General features: G+C 42.0%; 1 protein-coding gene across 1 annotated transcript; it reads left to right on the top strand.

The window, feature by feature from the left end:
* The first annotated feature begins 5,821 nt into the window (after nucleotides 1-5,821).
* OTOR (otoraplin) lies at nucleotides 5,822-9,417 on the top strand. The gene is made up of 4 exons (XM_058562158.1): nucleotides 5,822-6,002; nucleotides 6,358-6,497; nucleotides 7,412-7,522; nucleotides 8,364-9,417. The coding sequence occupies exons 1-4, from the start codon at nucleotides 5,888-5,890 to the stop codon at nucleotides 8,385-8,387; spliced, it is 390 nt and encodes a 129-aa protein (XP_058418141.1). The 5' UTR covers nucleotides 5,822-5,887; the 3' UTR covers nucleotides 8,388-9,417.
* The last annotated feature ends 4,148 nt before the right edge of the window (nucleotides 9,418-13,565 follow it).

Raw genomic sequence — 13,565 nt, forward strand, 5'->3', positions numbered from 1 at the left:
TACATGATACTTTGTTTTCTAGCCCACTGTCCTGTCACTAAATGCTTTTGCTAGCCTAGAACATATCTTACAGTATGTAAAACTAATAGAGTGCTTTTCTAGTATTATTTTGGAGCAGCCAATGGTAGAGAAACATTGAACCATTTTACTAAAAGTAAAGGAGAATTAGATCAGCCCTTGATTAGATTTTCTGTAACGTTATTTTTTATGCATACGAACTGCCGTCTTGGAGTTTGTTTTTTTTTTTAATGAGTCATCTTAACGGTAACAATGATCATCCTGGATATTAGAAGAAAATAAGACTTGGGCACGATCTAAATTTGATCTTATTCTTCAAATAAATGAGCATAGTGTTTTGCTGGTAGTAGGCATATCACGAATCTTTTCGTTCAGTGTTTAATTGAATAATGGCCGTTTAGGAGGAACTGTACGTACTGTTTTCTGGGAAAACAGAAGGCAAGGGAATGCTGTCTTCAGACTTCACATTTCTTGCTCTCACCTGCTTGAGGCAGTATTGTCCCTAAGGAATATCTGCTTGGTTAATATCTAGCCTCTTTATTGAGAGACCTCCACGGGAAAGAGTTTATAGTCAATGAGTCTGAAGACAAATAGGCTGACTTGCAAAGGGTTGCCAGTCCTAATCTTGCTACCTCTTTTTAATTCTCAAACACCAATGTTCACATATTCCCAAAGCTCATTTTCTTTAGCATTTGATTTATACCTAAGGTTATTGATTCAGTCCCCTGCTAATAAAACCATAGATATCTTTAGAAGTGGATAGCTTTTTGCATGTAGAGCACATCGTAAAGTGACACTATTGATCATTTTTTGTGTTCCTCTTTTAATATTTCTTTGAACAAAACTTTTCCTTATTAAATTTTTATTGTATACTTACAGAATGACTATTTTTAGAATTATGTAGATTATTATCACATCACTCGTGTGTGTATATAAGGAGGAAAAAAAAAAATAATTTTTCCTAAAGCTTGGCCACATTCAGAGTCTGACTCTTCTGAATAGCTTTGTTAAGCTAGTTGTCAAGTTCGTGTACTTTTATCGACTATGTTAACTGAATTACTAGAAAAAGGACTGTGCTCTTGGATGTTACAGCAGTGCCGGTTGCTGTTCAGTGTTCTAACTGCTTACTCTTAATGACTGTCTTTGGCTCGTCTCAGAACAGAAAATACTTCACAGACCCAGCCCCTCTGAATGGCTGTGTGAGAGAAAGTGGAAAGGGGACGGGTAGCTGGAGTGGCAGGAGAGAAGCAGGGGGTGGGGTAGGCCTTTGTAGAGACTTGCTTATGCTGTGTGAAATAGGGAACTCTTAGAGGACTTTTAAAATTGAGTTCTTTACGTAGAATAAAATGCACTCATTTCAGTGTGATTTTGATGAGCTTTGGCAGTTGTGTGCAGGTGTGTGGTCATGATCAAGATGTAGAACATTCCATCACCCCTCAAAGCCCTGTTGTGCCTCTGCAGCCACTCTATTCCCCCATCCCCGACCCCAGGCAACCACTGATGTGCTTTGTATCACCATGTCGTGCCCTGTCTAGACTGCTGCTGAGGTTCATCTCTATTGCATGCACTAGCAGTTTGTTCTGCCAGTAGATGGGCATTTGGGTTCCAGTTTGGGGCTATTATGAGTAAAGTGGCTATGAACATTCACATACAAGTTACATACATTCACATACAAGTAGATGTTATGTTCTGGTAGAAGATTTCGAGCAAAGGAGTGACATCTGATTTCCTTTTGAAAGCTTTTTATTTTGATACAATTTCCAGTTTATATAAAAGTTGCAGAAATAGTACACAGAGCTCCCATAAACGTTTCCAAACCATTTGAGTGTGTTGACCTGATTCCTCATTACCTGTTAGTACTTCAGTGTGTATTTCCTAAGTGCAAGACCACTCTCGCACATAACTACAATATGACCAGCAAAATCAGGAAATAACAGTTCAATATTTCATCCAATCCAATTCAGGTTTTGCTTACGTCCCAATAATGACCCAAGAATGCAATCTGGTATTGTGTGTTGCATGTAGTTGTCATGTCTCTTTAGTCTCCTCTCAGTTCCTCAACCTTTCCTTATCTCGTAATCTTAATTTTTTATAAAGATGTCTATAAATACATATCTATACAGTTACATAAAAACAGTGAATTTACATGAGCACCTCTAATTGCAGTCCTTAGCAGAGAGTATACTCTAGCCTTCCCCCCTTCCTTGTTTGTGACTCTCCACCAGTCCCATTAACCTCAATGTATTGACTTATTTGCTCAGGTCTCCCCGTGATGTAGCCAAACTCTAGAAAGCAGGGCTTCACAAGGGAGGAGGGGGAAGGAAAGATTTAGTCCATCTAGGACCTTCTGACCTTCCTTGTCTTACCGATCTGTGGGAGTGGGAGTTGCAAGGAGTGTTTGGAGGGAGTAGACGTTGCTCTCTATCTAATGTCATGGTTCTCAACTTTGGCTGCGTATTAGAATCATCTGGGAAACATTTTCAAATACCCATGCCTAATCTACACCCCGTATCAATTAAATGACAGTCTCTACGGGGGAAACCTAGTCGTCAGTATTTTTTAAGCTCCCTGGGGGATTCCAATGTGCGTCAAGGTTAAGAACTAACAAAGCAGATTTCTACCTTAATGAAGTGGGTTATAATAATTAGATCATTAATTGAAACTGCATTTTTCAAAGGCAGTATATTGATAAATAGAAGATAGTGTAAAATTGGAACCTATTGTGAGAGGCTCGCATCTCCATTTTAAGTTTTAAGGCTTAAAGTATTTTCTGTTTGGGTATTTAACACACATTTTGTCCGTTGAAAATGTTGTATCCAGCAAAGACCTAATGAAGAGTGTGAAGCCCTAACTAAAAATATTTGCTTTATTTGATTTGCCCTTGAGCAGTTCTCATACTTGACTGTTCATACGAATCACTTGAGCATCCTGTTAAAATGTAGATTCAGATTTAGCAGGTCTGAGTATTTCTATAAAGTGATGCCAAAGTTGCTGGTCTGGGGACCATGCTTTGATGGCAAGACCCCAGAGTGTCTGCCCTAATAATTTAGTCAGTGAGTCTTAATTTGGGGGATGTTATGAACCTCTTTCTAAATCTGATAAAACCTGAGGACTTTCCCCAGGAAAAAGAAAAGTACACGTGCATGTATACACCTAAGCAAACAATTTCTGGGGGATCATGTGCTTATTCAATAAATACCTATTTATGAGTACCAAGTATTTGTAGTACAAGTGATTGTAGTGTTGGGGGACAAACCACCACTAAGTAAATAAACAAGGCATGTCAAATAGTGATGCATGTGTTAGGACCTGCCACGGTCACGTGATGGTAGATTGGGTTGGAGGAGTGCGGGGAGTGGGTCTGTTAAACACAGCTTCTGTCTGTGGAAACATCTTGCCCAGAGACCTGAATGCCAGTATCTGGAGGAAAGCATCCCAGGCAATCAGCCCAGAGGGCCTGAGGTAGAAATGAGATTAGCATTTTCAAAAGTCAGAACAGCTCGTATGGTGGGAACAGAGCGAGTGACAGGAGATGACTTCAGAGGGGCAGAGAGGCCAGATCATGCAGGGCCTTGGGGGTCATGGCGAAGAGGCTGCTTCTACCCCACCCACTTGCCCAAGCCTAGTTTTAGTCCCTAAGGGATCCACAGCCTCCGTTTTAAGAACTCCAGACTGAGAAGCTAATTTAGAAACTGAAAGAAAAAGTCTTTTGGGGATTAAAGGCTCAGAGAATACATCGGAAAATTGAGGAAGGAGGTAAACAAGCTGAGGACAGAGCCCTATTCTGGCCTCCCAGTATCTGCAGTGTCTTGAGCGTAGCTGTCAGGCACAGCTGCTTGTTGAATTACTGCAGGTTTAAATTCCTATTTGCAAGCAAAATTTTACGAAGAGGCCTCTAGTCTCCATTCCGTCTCTTCCCACTGCAGAATGCTGGGACATCCGAGGTCTGCCCAGGGTGCGCTCCGAAGGCTCGACATCTCTTATCTTACTTCACCCTCAGATAGCCCCTACTGGCTTCATGTTAGCATCAGCCTTATTTTGCTCAGTTGCTGTGAAAGCTTGGATGTGGCCCTGTTCAGGGTTTCACTCTGCTCTGGGGGCACCTGTAGACGGCGTAGTGATCTGTTTGTGCAGTCCCCATTTCTTAAAGTACCTCTTAAATGGCAATTGCCTTTTAATTCTCCCGTGTTGAGGGCTGGCTTGAGACTAACAGTCTGTAAAACAGCTGCCCGAGCAGGATTAAGATGTAATTAATGTTTTAGTTTTCCCAGAGATCCTCTTAGACCCCTAGATTACAGAAAGGAAAAATGCACTGGCAATCTGCTTCCAAAGATGACTTCTAACTCCATTCTTTCCTTGAAGTGACACAGGAAATAAAGGATTTAAAATCCCAACTCTATTTTGACAGGATGAATGGAACCAGCCCTGGAGCACAATCCTGCTGGGGAACCTTTAGATTGGGTGGTTGGGAAAGGCGGCCTCGGCCTTGGCTGGGCCTCAGTTTCCTTGTCTATAATGAAGATAATTGAATTAAACGAGTTTCAAATCAGGGCCAGCTGTATAAACGATCCTTCCCTGAAAATCACACACACACACCCCAACCCCCCGCATCCAAACAATAAAACTTTATTACACACACATGCGCGCACACAGCCAAAACAATCAAACTTTTTATTATACTATAAGTATATTTTGCTTTACCAGTCTATCCCTTGAAAAACAGTTTTGTACAGAATTATTTTGTAAATTGATTGCTTGTCCCTCATTTTGTGAGGTGACCACATTTGGGGGAAGGAAGGAGGAGGTTCTGCTCTGAAACCTCGCCATCAACCAAGTTGGACAGGGCATCCCGACAGGGACCTTAATTCGAGAAATAACCAGAGGGAGCACCTTAGAGAGATGCCAGCCCCAAACACCCTATAACAAGCAGCAACCCATTGTCTGTCTCTCCTAATAGAAAGTAAACTCTTGGGGCCTTTTTTTATTCACTACTGTATCTCTGATGTTTAGAACAGTGCCTGGCACACAGTAGTTGCTCAGTGAGTATCTGTTGAATAGATGGAGCCAGGTGTTAGTGCTTCAACTTGGTGACTTCTAGCAGGGCCCTCTTTCCATGGGAAAGATGCTGGGAAGCAGGCAACGTGGGGTGGGAGGTAACACAAACCTCTAGCTTTACTCCCTTCTCTATGATCCATGATCCATGAGCATTTGAGACTGAATTTCAGAGAGAGAAGGTGGGAAAAAGATTGTTCTGTTTTTCCCAACCTACCCATCCCTTCCTTTCCCCATTAGTAGGGTCTGGATGTGACAACAACTAGTATGTTACAACCCATGTCTGCCCCAGGACAGACATGACTTCTAAGAATCCTATCATGAAAGATTTGTAAACTTAAGCATCCTTTATTCATCTATTATGTAAATCCAAATGTTTATTAATTTGATTTGTTTAAATCAAAATTATTTGTACGCATATTCAACAGATTCCTACAGTTAGCACATCTTTGCTCATAAGTTGAAAAGATGAGAGTTGAACTAAAAAAAATCTTAAAAAATGATTTAAAATTCTCATAGTTCCTTCAACAATGTCCTGCTGATGCGATAAACCACGGTGAAAGTGACTTTAACAACGGGCCATTGTGGATATTATTTGTGTATAAAAAAGACACAGAGTTTGAGTCTTTTTGGAAAATCAGATGCCAGATAGCCCCTGGAGGCCAGCAGCTGTTATGAAGGCAGGGGAATGGTAGACACCTTCTCATTGGCCGGGGGCATTTACCCAGATGTCTGGCTTTCACATAAAAGACAGGAACCACTGGAGTGAGTTTCTACTTCCACCCAAACAGCAGCAGCAAAACAGCAAAAAAAGAAGATGGCAAGACTATTGAAACTTTTCTTCCCAGGTCTTGTGGCTGTGTGTGCCGTGCATGGAATATTTATGGACAGACTTGCTTCCAAGAAGCTCTGTGCAGATGACGAGTGTGTCTGTAAGGACTTTTTTATGCCTTTCATTATCTTTCTTTTATGTAATTGAAAAAATACCTCTAACAGCATAAAATCTGACTGTACTTGGAAGTGCCTCTTCTGTAATGTGCATGTGATTGGCACTGTGTCTCCTGGTCTGTCCTTTGGCGTCTTGCTGTGGAGAGTTCCCTTGGCTAAGATTCTGTTGGATGTAGCTTTAACCCCTTGGATATCTTACTCTTCTTGAATTGAACACGAGCTGTAAACTGGGACGGATTAGTCACTCTGATTTCCTAGTTTTCTGGTTTGCCCTGTCTTTTTACTGTTATAAAATCCAGGAGCCTAAAATGTAGTCATTTCAATGTTTTTTTCTTCCAGATACTATTTCTCTGGCCAGAGCTCAAGAAGATTACAATGCCCCAGACTGTAGATTTATTAACGTTAAAAAAGGGCAGCAGATCTATGTTTACTCAAAGCTGGTAAAAGAAAATCAAGCTGGAGAATTTTGGGCTGGCAGTGTAAGATGAGATTATCAAAAATACACACACATCTTGACATATGTTGCTCTTAATTTTTCCTCTATTCCCTATCTTCAGTACATTTTAACGTTTAAAACTAGTTAAGAACAATATAGAGGTTGTAGATGCAAATGCAAAAATTCATGTATATTTGCTTTTATTGCATTTTAAAGAAACAAAGATAATTTCATAAAAAAATCAAATGTAGGTTTATGTGATGTTTTGGCAAGAAAAACCAATCAAACATGTAGAGGCTTGAACATTCCACAGAGTTTGAATCTTATTCAAAAATGTTTGAGCGGATTTGCCAAGTAAAAGGCACGTGTGTTGGCAGTCAGTCTATGTTTCAATATTTTTAAGGAAACTTTAGCACACTCTTTAATGCCAAAGAATCTGCTTTCTTCAGTAAAAACATGCAGGAGTGGGCCCTGGGGAGGGATGAAGCGGGATTGATTTACCGTCCTCATCTGCAGCCCCACAGATAGATTTTCAAGTGATGCAGAACTAAATCTTAAATTCAGTCAAGTATCTGTTTATTTGAATTTTTAAAAACTGAGAAATATGAGTCCTTTAAAATAAAAGTGTATATTTACTTTTTTAAAAAATGTACTGATTTTATTTATTTATGGCTTCCAAAAAGATTCAGGCAGCTCACAAGATTGCATAAAATAAAGGAATACTAAATTAGTGAGACCAGTAAGACCAGGCCACAAAAGAATAGATACACGATTTCTGTGGATTAACTTAGTTGCTACAAGTGAACTTCAGATTTGACTCCCAGCCTGCTGGAATCCACAGGGAAAAGCGAGACATTGGCAGTCACGTAATTCTCATTAATAGCAAGGAGGATGCCTGAGGATTTCTAGAAGACTCACATCAGCTTTCCCCTGACTGTTACGCTTCTGGGCACTCAGGTTTACGGCGATCGCCATGAGGATGAGATGGGAACCGTGGGTTATTTCCCCAGCAACTTGGTTGAGGAGCAACACGTGTACCAGGAAGCCACCAAGGAAGTCCCTACCACGGTAAGCCTCACAGAGGTGGCCAGAGAAAGACTGAGCTCCTGGGATAATTTAGGCTGGTATTAAAAATACATCATGCAACTTACCAATGTATCAACCAAAGCACTCAACTTCCAATGGTGACTTCTCTGAGATGGTGTGGTTCAGGGAGCATTATACCTACTACCAGATGTTGAAAGATTAGTGAACTTGCTCCACTGATCACTTTTTGTTTTGGATGCAAGTTATCCTGGAAAGGAGTCCATGTCACAAAGAAAGAAATCAAAGTGGTATTAGCTGACTCTTACTGATGGTTATATTTATTTACTAAAAGAACTGGGCTGAGACAAAAGTTAGCACCTGTATTTAATAAAATCAAAACATTCTGGAAAAATCTTTGAATGCCTTATTTTTGTGGTAGATAGACTTTACTTATGTATGAAACAAATTATACTCTTTCTAATGCCCTGGGGTCTCGTAAACCCAGGACAGAAACAAAAGATCCCCTTTGAGCTACTTTGCAAGGTGGTTGTTTTGAAGCGATTCTCCTGGAGCTAATTGCTGTGAGAAATAACTTCAAAACATTGCCCAGCCTACACAAACGGGACTCACTTGTCATTGCTTCTTAGCAGTGAGCTTGAATGTGTCAAATAACCATAAATTAAAAGGGTATTTGAGAACCTTCATTTTAAGTAGTTTTTGACTTAAAGTGATAATTATGTTATACTCTTTGGGGTTCAACTTTTACTTCTTTTAAATCCAAATTTCTCTTAGATCACGTATGATTTTAAATAAAGAACCTACATCAGTTTTCTGGCCCTGCCTACTCAGTTCAATCTTTTTTTGTTTTTGTTTTTTTCCCCAGGATATTGACTTCTTCTGCGAGTAAGAAATTAGACAAATCTGGAGACAGACAGAAAACACCAAAAATAAAGATAAAATGAAAATAACCAAAAAAATACATGTCCCCAATTTCTGACTTTTGTTTCCAGGGTTTGTTATCTTACAGGAGGGCTGGGGCTTAGGGCTGGAGGTGGCAGATAAAGGAGGGGTTTCAACTCAGTCTTGCTTTCTGCAGGCCTGGTCTTCCCACCCTCTGGGCCAGGGCGATGTTCTGCTCAAGTGGGCGAATTGAAAGCAGAGAATTATTTTTCAGCCTTGAAAATCTTCTCTTACACAGGAGGCATAGAGAAGATGGTTTATTTGTAGCTATTTCTAAATAGTAATTCTTCCCAGCTCTTTGGCTCCCTGTATAAACTTGGTAGATCATAGGTCTTCCCTTTGGACATGATGTTTTCTACTTATTTATAAGTCTCTCTGGCTAATTGGAGTGTTATAAAGTACCCAAAGGGGCTGTATCACCAAGGAGTATTCTAGAATTGTTGTTACTTTTAATATTTGATGCCTTTGGGATGTGAAGCTGTTGGAGGGAGGGAAGAGCTGTTATTTCAGACAAATTATTTCTCATAAGTTATTTCAATTGAATAATTTTCCTTTCTAAATGATCAATTTGCCTCTCTCCAAATTTTAATTAAGTATGTGTGTATGTAGTGGGAGTGGGGAAGTTTATGAAATATTTTTAATGGAATTAAGTTTCCCCTTAACATGTGCTGTCACTGGATGTCATTCAAGCTTCAAGTCGAAAGACAAGGCAAAAAAAAAAAAAAAAGTCTGTGGGTTATTTTCTCTATTTCTATTTCAACTTTAAATTTCCTCTTGCTGTCAAGGATGATGTGTCAAGAAATATGGTCAGGGGATGCAGATCTGGTGGTCCCAATGGACCCACACGTTTTTCTATATTTAACTGGAAATCTGCTTTGATTGTGTATTGCTAATGTAATTCTTTTGATGTAGTCGTGAATTTTTGTTTGTTTACATGTAATTAAAATGCATGTACTGTATTAAAAAAATTCACAATTTCTGAGTTAAAAAATATTTTTTTTAAACATTTTTCACCTTGGGGTAAAGAGAGTCTAGGGGTGGGGGCTTGGGAATGGGGTTTGTTCTTCAGTTTTCTGTGGTCTGGTCATCTCACAAGCATGAAGAGGAGGGCATTAAGGACAAGTTGGAGACTTGGACCCCAGGGTCATTTTTCAGCTGTGTGCACTATGACTGGGTGAATATGTTTTTGCCAAAGTCTTGTGGAGATTAGTCAAATAAAATGGTACCAAAAAAAAAAGCCCGCCAAACCCAAACCCACTAGTTTCTATCCTTCATTCCATAAAAGGTTTCAGGCAGCATCTAGGGCTCTCAACACAATTTTAAGGTAAGAAGCATTTATTCTACCTCCGTTTCTATCTGCCTCTCACTTGCTAGCCCCCCAACCCCGTTCCAGATACCCAGTCACCCCTCAAGACACCCAGCACCCCCACTGTGCCCTCAGGCTGCTGAAAGCCCTCCATCTGTCTGGCCTCATGCATCCAGCCTCACTGCCCAAGCACAGGGCTTCGAGCTGCAGATTCCCTCCACGCCCCAATCAGCCCCCACCCACCAGAACTGATCTCATCCAGTTCAGAGGTCACTGATTTAAATCTCTGGTGGTGGGGGAGGGGGCCGCTATCTGCATTGGAGGAATGAAAGCACTTGCAGGAACTTCAAATGCTGTGTAGACTCTCGGAATGCAAAATGCCATCCCTGGAGCGGTGGCAGTGTGGGCCTGACCTGGGAGCTGGTTAGCAGGCAGAGTAGAATCTCAGGGCCCACTGCGGACCTTCTGAATCAAAAATCTGCATTTTAACAAGGCTCTCAGGCGATTCACGTGCGCGTTGTAGGCAAGGAAAAACTTCCTTCTCTCCTTTCAGGTTCTGTGGCTGGGCCTAAGAATTAAACCAACATAAGGCAGATTAACAGGAGGGAAACATACAAATTTTGTTTACTATCTTTATATGTATGTGAGTCTTCAAAAGCAAAACGAAGACCTGAAGAAGCATCAGGCCCGAAAGCTTCTGCTGTACACCTTTGTAAACAAAAAACCATAAATTGCGGGGATGTGACAAGACGGGGCGGCTTGGGCTCGGGACGGTAAATTGTGGGACAGTGACCAGGAAATATATGAGATGCTAGTGGCAGGTAAGGGTTATTTCAGGAGGTTTGTTTGTGCAGGCCATTTCAGCATCAGCGCTCCGTCTTGGGTGATGAGCGTGTTGTCTTCCTGGTGCACGGGGGCACCTTCCTCAGGGGAAATTGTATGACTGGCTTTGAGGTAGAAAGAGGGAGGGCAGAGAGCCCTTCCTGCCTCTGCGGTTTCTCCAGTGCCTTCAGCTCAAAACAATCAATAGCATCTTTTGAGGTGGTTTGTTCTGAATCCTTTCAACATTAGGGATTGAGAAACACTGATTTTAGTTCCTCCTCTCATCTTACACATAAAGAAATAAACAAAAAAGCTAGAGAACCCGCGAGTTGAAGCAACTCTCCCAAGGTTAAACCACAGATTTGAACATTCCTAACCCAGTACTGCCCCCCCGTCACGGGCACGTCTTGGTAGTCTGTGATCTCTGCCTAGAGGACAGGGGGCTGGTGGTGGAGGAGTGAGAGATTGGGGGCACCCATTCCCACTTGGGGAATCTTTCTTCCTTGCTTCCCACTAAGAGCAAGGACATTAAACACCTCTAAGAGCTTGTCAACCACTGACATTGTTGGTCTGCAACCTGGGAATTCCCCAGGTGAAATCTGAAACTGGCCGGGTACACAGAGGGCAAAGGGAGACGGAAGAAAGAGGCAGGCCCCTCCAGATGGGGAGGCGGCAGGTTTAGCAAGCAAGGGAACTTACATACGAGGCTTGTCTTGGGTGCCACATGACGAGTAGACCTCCACACCTGCCCGGAAGAATCTTAAAAGTTTATACAGAGGCCTTAACGGAGCTTAGTCACATATCCAGTCCAGAGGGTCTCAACACCTTACTCTCAAGGCTACATCCTTGTAAGGGCTGCTAGTGTGGGAACAGTAGGCAGAACATACATTCCAAGGACAGGGGATGAGGTAAGGAGCCTCTGATCGCTGGGGTTCAGCTCGCAGGTCAACTGTGGTCACGTCCTCCTGATGACCTCCTCCAACAGACATTAAAAAAAAATCTAGGCCTAGGGATCCTTGAAGGAATTCTAGCTTGTAGGTTTCCTTGATACCCCCAAGCTGAGGGATGTGTGCTTATATATATAGGTATAGTGTTTAGATTTTACTATGTAGCTTGTACTGTCTCCCTGTAGGAGGGAAATAAGAAATTTGATTTGTCATCCCTGACCTCACAGATGATGGGGAATAAGACTTCTACTTCTGAATGAATAAGGAAACAATATAGGGGAGTGGATTTAGGTAGCACAGTAGAGTAGGTGTCATCAGCCAACTTAGGGCAAGTGGTAGACTTTGCCTAGAGCAGGGCTGTTCAAAGTGGTTACCAGTGCGGGACAAGAAAAGTACAGAAACCCATCAAAGGTGAGAAGAGTCAGTCATGGTAGACACTGGCAGGCAACAAAATGAAATCTTGTTTAAGGGAAGCGTGGAATTGGTGGCTCAGGAAAGTTGGATGATGAGGACAGAGCCCAGGGCACCATGGAGTAATGTGGGCCACGTTTCAGTGCTGTTGTTTCCTATCTGTGCATGCTTGAATAAGTTTATGACCTTGCTGGGCCTCAGTTTTCTTGACTATAAATGGGGTTAACAACATCGTCCTTGCTGGGTTGTTGTGAGAGTTAAGCATCATGCGTATACAGCGTCTGGACATCGCAGGGCCCCTAAGGGGCAGCAGCTATTATCTGACCCGCGAGGTCAATGGAGATGGAAAGGGATGGAGAATGGCGTCCTCTCGAGGAGTTGGGCTATAACTGCCAGATGCTTTGCTGGTAAAAACTTGCACTTACCCATTCAGACCATCTGGAATTTCTAAATGAAAGATTTTTGTAACACTTTCCAGACTGCATACTTTTTTGTAGTTTCATTAAAAAAAGAATCACCTGTGGCCAGCCCCGTGGCTTAGCGGTTAAGTGCACGCGCTCCACTACTGGCTGCCCAGGTTTGGATCCCGGGCGCGCACCAACGCACCGCTTCTCTGGCCATGCTGAGGCCGTGTCCCACATACAGCAACTAGAAGAATGTGCAACTATGACATACAACTATCTACTGGGGCTTTGGGGGGAAAAAAAAATGGAGGAGGATTGGCAATAGATGTTAGCTCAGAGCCAGTCTTCCTCAGCAAAAAAAAAAAAAAAAAAGAGGAAGATTAGCATGGATGTTAGCTCAGGGCTGATCATCCTCAAAAAAAAAAAAGAATCATCTGAAGTTATCTGAAATAGTTCCAAGTCATTCCACTAGCAATTTGGTGACATGGGGTGGAATGTAAGAGTATAATGTTGATTTGAAGTCTCAGTTCTGGCCATAGCCCTTTATCAGCACCAACACGTGAGGGTCATCTACACCCCACTGAGGAACACCACGCCTTATAAGGATCGACATATTAGACCCTATATATAATTTGCTTATCTGTGAGACCTACAGCCAGATGTGTGTCAATATATAAACTAATCATATTTAGGCTCGGCAAAGTTGAGTTGTCTCATTTCTTTGTAACCATCCTAGCGAGAGTGTTAAACAACAACCCTTCTTGGAAGCCAACCTCGAAAAGATAGCGTCCTACCAGAGTGCAAGGCCTTGGCTTCCCGCAGCTTGCTGGCACTCACAGTGACTGCAGGGTGGGTATGTCCCTCTGCTCTCCTGATGCGGGACTTCACGTCTCTGGCCGGACATTTTAACCCTCACTCTGATGAGACCCTTATACAAGATCCAAAGCACATGACAGCCCAGGAGACCACCGAGAAGAGAGAACACCTCCATGGACCACAACAGGCACCTACCTGGAGACTGAGGTCCTGTGGGTTCTAGTCTTTCTCTGAGAAAGTATGCATGCTTGTGGAATGCATACTGCTGAGAAGTCTATTCTGGATAGATTACTAGAGTATATGATTTTATGTTGGACACACCTTTGTTATGTTAACTAATCCTATAATAAGTACAAGTAATTTGAATAGGCTATATCTGGATGGTTCCCCCATGTTATGTCAAAGCCAGTGGGAAACCT

Source organism: Diceros bicornis, chromosome 19 (genome assembly GCF_020826845.1).
Source record: "Diceros bicornis minor isolate mBicDic1 chromosome 19, mDicBic1.mat.cur, whole genome shotgun sequence".
NCBI lineage: Eukaryota > Metazoa > Chordata > Mammalia > Perissodactyla > Rhinocerotidae > Diceros > Diceros bicornis.

Bases quoted from the DNA above. Each gene is read 5' to 3' on its own strand.
- OTOR (XM_058562158.1), top strand. From the start codon at position 5,888: ATGGCAAGACTATTGAAACTTTTCTTCCCAGGTCTTGTGGCTGTGTGT. The intron at 6,003-6,357 runs GTAAGGACTTTT...TTTTTCTTCCAG, and splicing joins TGCAGATGACGAGTGTGTCT to ATACTATTTCTCTGGCCAGA. The intron at 7,523-8,363 runs GTAAGCCTCACA...TTTTTTCCCCAG, and splicing joins CCAAGGAAGTCCCTACCACG to GATATTGACTTCTTCTGCGA.